General features: G+C 46.3%; 1 protein-coding gene across 1 annotated transcript; it reads left to right on the forward strand.

Moving 5' to 3' along the window:
* The first annotated feature begins 358 nt into the window (after nucleotides 1-358).
* On the forward strand, nucleotides 359-4,295 carry MRPL44 (mitochondrial ribosomal protein L44). Its single transcript, XM_027464710.3, has 4 exons — nucleotides 359-571; nucleotides 712-1,180; nucleotides 2,280-2,458; nucleotides 3,616-4,295. Exons 1-4 carry the CDS (start codon nucleotides 399-401, stop codon nucleotides 3,785-3,787), a joined length of 993 nt encoding a protein of 330 aa, XP_027320511.1. The 5' UTR covers nucleotides 359-398; the 3' UTR covers nucleotides 3,788-4,295.
* The last annotated feature ends 1,780 nt before the right edge of the window (nucleotides 4,296-6,075 follow it).

Genomic DNA, 6,075 nt, shown 5'->3' on the forward strand with positions numbered 1-6,075 from the left:
AGACAATAGGGAAGGCCTGCTGTGCACATTTTCGGTACTTTCATTAATTCTACACCACCGACTGTAAGCGAGAGCTGCGCTACCTTAAGTCTGCTGTAAAGGAGGATGGGAACTACTGTGTGTTTCCAAGAGATGTATGGGTAACAGGTGAAGAAAATAAATAAATGGAGCTTCTTTTACGACAATTAAAAAATAAAAATAAAATAAAAAGACTTTGTGTGGTAAATGAGTTCCTAACACGGTGGGGGGCGGGGGGCGGCTCTCCCCCCTCAGCCCTGTCAGCCGCCCCTCAGCGTTCCCGCCGCGCCCGGACCGTTTGTGGCGGGGCCGCTCGGGGCCGGCAGCGCGCAGGGCCGGGCGCCTTTCCCCGCCGTGCCGCCTCCTTGCTCCGCCCCGCCATGGCGGCCGGGCTCGGGGCTCTCCTCAGGGCGTCGCGGCGGCTGCTGGCTGCGGCCGGGGCCGGGCCCGGGGCCGTTCGTGCCGCGCACGGCCCCGCTCCGCCCCGCGCCAAGAAGCGGTGGCTCCGCGCCTACCTGGAGCAGCAGCGCCTGGAGGCGCCCCCGCGGCGGCGGTGAGGGGCGGCCGGGGCCGGGCCCGCTCGCGAACGGGAGCCCCGGGGGCGTTAAGCGGCGGTCGCGGCCCGCGGGAACGAGCCGGGCTCGCCTTTGGGCGGCTGCCCCGGCTCCTAACCGTGTGCTCTGGTGCCCGCAGGTCCGAGCAGCCCGGCTGGGATTACCACGCGGAGATCCAAGCCTTCAGCCGCCGCCTCCAGGAGGATTTTTCCTTGGACCTCCTCAAAACCGCCTTCGTCAACCCCTGCTACGTGCAGAGCGAGGAGGCGAGGCGCCGGCAGCTGGGGCTGGAGGCGGGGGCGGCTGCCCTCGCCCTGCGGGACAACGGCGAGCTGTGTGCGCGGGGGCTGCCCTTCGCCCGCTCCCAGCTGGGGCGCTGCCTGCAGGCCGCCCACCCGGCCCTGCCCGCCCCGGGCACGGCGGCGCTCGTCGCCTTCCTGACGGGCCCGGAGCTGGTCGCCGAGGTGTCCCGGGGCCTGGCGCTGCAGGACCTGGCGCTGTGCGCGCAGTTCCCCGTCCCGCCGCCCGTGCTGCACAGGACCTTCTTCGCCGTCGTCGGAGCGCTGCTCGGCAGCAGCGGGCCCGAGAGAACGGGCATCTTCCTCAGGGTGAGTCGGAGCCTGGGGGGATTTGTTTGTTTTTCCACCGATAAAAGGCGTCATAGCATCTGTGGGCCACGAAAGTTACAAAAAAAGGGCAAAAATTGTGTGTTGGCCTGTACTGTGATGCCAGGGATTCAGAGAGGTTGTTGTTTGTTTGTTCAAAAAAAAAAAAGGCTGGTCAGATGCATAAAGTGATGTACTTAGGGTGCTTTATAGCGGTGGTGTTACAATACTTGCTGCCACTTGCTAGAGGAAAGTTGTCACAGAATCACAGAATTGTCTGGGTTGGAAGAGACCCCAAGATCATCGAGTCCAACCTCTGACCTAACACTAACAAGGCCTCCGCTAAACCATATCACTAAATTCAACATCTAAACATCTTTTAAAGACCTATGCTGCCCTACCAAGTAACGGAACTACTCCACCTCAGCTCACACACCTCTTCAGTTTTAAAGAATATCGTATAGCTTTCAGTATGTATTTATATTCAATATAAAGCTGCTGCTGCAAACACCTAAACATCTTTTCATACAAGCAAGTCCAACTAAAATGCAGTGTAACAAGGTAGTTTTAGGAGCTGCTGCCCTTTCAGGTGTCCTTTTCACTTACTTCTATTTTTGCAGTGGAGGAATGTTTGCGAGAACCTGATTTCTGAAACGAGTCCAGGGGCTGTGTAGGAGCAGTGATCAGATCAAGTGCACATCCTCTGGGGCTGTGTGGTGCCTCCAGCCTCTTTGCAGAGCCCTCCAGAAGTACAGCTTGGGGTTTGTTCATGCTAAACATGCTGAGTGGTGTGTCTGGTGCTCAGAGCTGCACGGGGGTGTTGTCAGCCTCTCCCAGGCCCATGCTGCTCCTTCCTTACATGTGAATGGGCACCTCCTCGTGAGTCCAGTGCAAGGCTGAAGCAGAACCAGTGCTGCTGAGCTCAGTAACACGGATGGCTCTGCCTGGCTGTGGTGTGGAGCTGATCATTCCTTTCAGCTCTTCACTGTCGAGTGCGTTAGTGCCTCTTCACATTGCATTTTTATTAGCAGACCATAGAAGCTAAAGCCTTTGTTCCCTTTCCCACTGATTGTAATTTCTAATTCTTTTTTTTTTTGTTTAGGATTTTTTAATGCCCCATCTGATTGGAAAAGATCTGTTTGAGATCTGGGAAGTTGTAAATCCCATGGGCTTACTAGTGGAAGAGTTGACCAAGAGGAACATCTCTTCTCCAGAGCCAAGAATTACGAGGCAGCTGGGAGTCACCACAGTTCTTCCTCTGTACTTCGTTGGGCTGTACTGGTTAGTACAATGCTAATGCAAAGTGAAATGGAGTTAAGCTCGGGGGGAGGGAAGGAGGGAAGATGGTCTTTTTACTTTTTTACTTGTGTTCTTTGGCCAAGTTATTAGAGAAAAGAAACCATGCAGTGACTTCCATCTAAAATCAACCACTTATGCATTGTTAGTGCCTTGCTGTAGTAAAAAACAAAACTGTCTTGGACTAAAGGGCTTCGAAGTCTAAACAAGATGCACCTGAGAGTCAAGATAGAAAACTGTCAAGATTAAGAGATACCAAGGGCGGAGGGGCTGAACAAATGCTAACGTTATGTTCTAGAGCTTTTTACATAGGGGTCAAATCATGGCATTAGAAACCAAGCAAGAGGAGTGTCTCTGCCCAGACAAAACGTACGTGCCAGGTGGCCCTGGTGAGCGTGGTCAGGGTCTGCCCAGGTGTGTTGCCCGGTGGAAACATCGCTCCTCTGGAGCAGGGTGGGATTTCCTGCCTCCTAGCCCATGGTGTTGCTTTGCTACATGAGCTACAGATGAGCAGTTGGGAAGATTGCCTTAACCTGTTCTGAATTACCCTGCTTCAGTTCATTTGGTTTCTAAGATTTATCTTATATATATATATATAAAAAAAAAAAAAAAAAAAAAGAACTTTGCATTTTTTCCTGGAATCTCTTGTGTCCCTCCACGAAATGCCCCTATTCAGTGCCTATAGATGTTGATTAAACAGATCTGAATACATAACTCCTAACACAGAGAACTTCTCTGTGAATCCTTCGGAAGAATTCCTAAAATGCTTTCTTACCAGGGGAGGAGAAAAGAATGTTTGTTTAAGCTGACCAGAATAACAAATTTGCATATTTTTAACAGGGCTAGCAGAAATTGAACACTGTGAACAATCGGTAATGTGTTAGGAGTCTAAGCGAACAAAGCAGTGTTCTTCCAGAAAGAGGATGTCTTTCTGATCGGAGTTTCTACTGCTGAATATCTGATCGCTTATCTTTGCAGGAAAGGCCAACGGAAATGTTGACACTCGTGTGTGTACGTAGAAATTACCTTCAGCGGTCACTGACAGTGGAGGAAAAAATATCTAACAGCTCTTATTCATGATGTACAGTAGTGCTCAGGATTTTGATGAAAATGTGAAAACGTTTTGTTTGTTTTTTTTCAAGTGATAAGAAGATGATCGCTGAAGGCCCTGGTGAAACGCTGCTTGCGGCAGAGGAAGAAGCTGCCCGCGTGGCGCTGCGGAAGCTGTATGGGTATACAGAGAACAGGAGACCTTGGGATTACTCGAAACCCAAACAAGGGTGGACAGCTGAAAAGGCTATCAGCAGTAACTAGATAATACAGGCCGCTTCTAGTTTCTCTCAAGAATTAGTGGCTTTCATGCAAATATGGATGCATTTCAGAAAGCAAAATTCGGTTCATTTTTTTGTCTTAAGTGTATGCAATTTTCAAATTAAATACGGTTTTAAAATGAATGTAATCTTTCCCTTTTACATAAAGCTTAATATTCAGTCATTCTCCTGAACAACAAAAGTACATTTTTTATGAATGTATGCATTCTGTCTGAGAAGTTTTTCCATACAACATGGGAGACTGTTCTTAAGGATGTTTAATAATGTGACAAAGTCCTTGCTCTTGAGGAACTTTGCTACGTAGAGAAAGGTTTTATGTGAGCTCTCTTGGGGCTTTGATTGAGGGTGTCGTTAATAAGATGAGGTGAATTAGATATGCAGCATTGGGCTTTGGGTTCTATCTGGATTTATTTGTCCTTGACCTTGTGAAAATGTAAAATGCGATGTCAGTGGTATTAACACTGGTGGTCCAATTAAAAAAGGAAATGGCACTTTTGAGGTTTTACTGCTTGCAACATTTATTTGCCGTACACGTTGGCTTCTGTTGTTCAAGTATGCTTTGGGAGGATTGGGAGGATGTATTTTTTATCTTAAATTTTGTAAAAAGGAATATAAGGATCACGAAGGCTTGTGCTCAAAGAAATTGGAGAACATTGTGTAATATTAGACTACTAGATGATCTAAGTTTAAGTGGTCATGACACTAAGGTATATTGGATTCAGTGAAATTGGTGTTTGGTTTGTTTGCACCATCTGCAGCTGTTCCAGTGTAACTCAAGTGATTGAAAAGCTGCTGAGGAACAACTCAGGTACCTTTATAATGTTCCTATTAAATAGGAACTCAGTACATGTACCAGAAAACAGCGTGTAGAGAGACAGATACATGGGAACCGTGTGTCTCTCTTGGAATTGTTTCCTTTAAAATTTAGTGAGATGACATTGCGAATTGCAACTGAGCCCTCAGAGGAGGAAAGAAAAAAGTTGAATGTAGGACGGTGGTTAAAGAAGTGTTTCCTGCCATATCCCGTTGTAAACACCAGTTTTATTTTGTGTTTGTGTGAAGGCTGCCTAGCAGTGAAAGGGGTCCCAGGCTGCGATTGTGGCTGCTGAGCAGCTCTGGCACACTGCAGGTGCTGCATTCCCTGCGGTGAGAATGAGATCTGGCTCTCTTCTACTTGACTGGGGGACAAAAACCAACCAACACCTGTCTGCCATTCGCTATTATTTGTCGTGCCACACATCTGAAACACGTGTACAACACTTCGTGTGCTAGGTCACAGTGAAATCTGTCTTTTAGATTCTGGCATTGTAAATTCCATGGGTGAGAGTTAAAATGTAAAAAGGAGAGCAGAAAGATCAGTCTAACATAAATTTTGCATAAAATTGCTTGTGTTTAAGTGAAAAAAAAACATCTAGGTGATCTATTATCACTTACATAACCATAGCCAGTAAGGTCATGATATTCCAGGGGAATAATAGCTGACTCTGAAATTACTTAGGCTATTTTTAGTTTTTCAGATGAGATATTTCCCTTACCTTTACCTATTTTAAAAGGACAGTAGTGTTATTTTGTGTATTTTTTTTTCATCCAGTTTGATTTACCTACTTTTTTAAATACATATATTTACCTCTTTTAGGAGAGGAAAAAACAGTATTCTGTCAGTTTACCTTAAAAGAATATTTAGCGTCTACTTACTGTTGCTCCACAGTTTGGAATATGAGAATAAATCCTAGGACAAGTGGATTACTGAGTTCTTCCTTGCTGGAAAGAAACTGCTTAATGTAAGATAAATCAATGTATTGTGTAACATATGTATGGAATGTTTTGAGTTCAAAGAGAGAGACAGTTTGGGGACATGGAAAGAAAGGTTGACTTTTTTTTTATAGAGGTGTGAGTGGAAAATAAGGAGTTTATACAAGAAAACATGTCCCATTTTCAATCTTCTAAAGGTCAGAAAAGCATTTGATACGGTATCTGTGCTTCAGGTTCTGGCTTCTAAGTGTGTATCACTAACTCACTGATGTTAAAAGATTGGTTAGATTTACAGAATTAAGTATCTTCAAAAGTAGACAGTGGAAGTGGCAGCTTTTCTTCTGCTACAAGGTTTGTTGATGGAATTCCCTGGTAGTTTTGTGGTCTGAGTACTTTTTAAAGCTACTTGCGTTAGTTCTGACCCAGGCAGTGAGTTCTGACCCAAGTGCATTTGTATCTCCCAATGATCCTTCCTTCCTCAAATCCCGTTTTATCTTTCAGGGAAACTAAACCAAGCAT

Source organism: Anas platyrhynchos, chromosome 9, assembly GCF_047663525.1.
Source record: "Anas platyrhynchos isolate ZD024472 breed Pekin duck chromosome 9, IASCAAS_PekinDuck_T2T, whole genome shotgun sequence".
In the NCBI taxonomy this organism is placed as follows: Eukaryota; Metazoa; Chordata; class Aves; order Anseriformes; family Anatidae; genus Anas; species Anas platyrhynchos.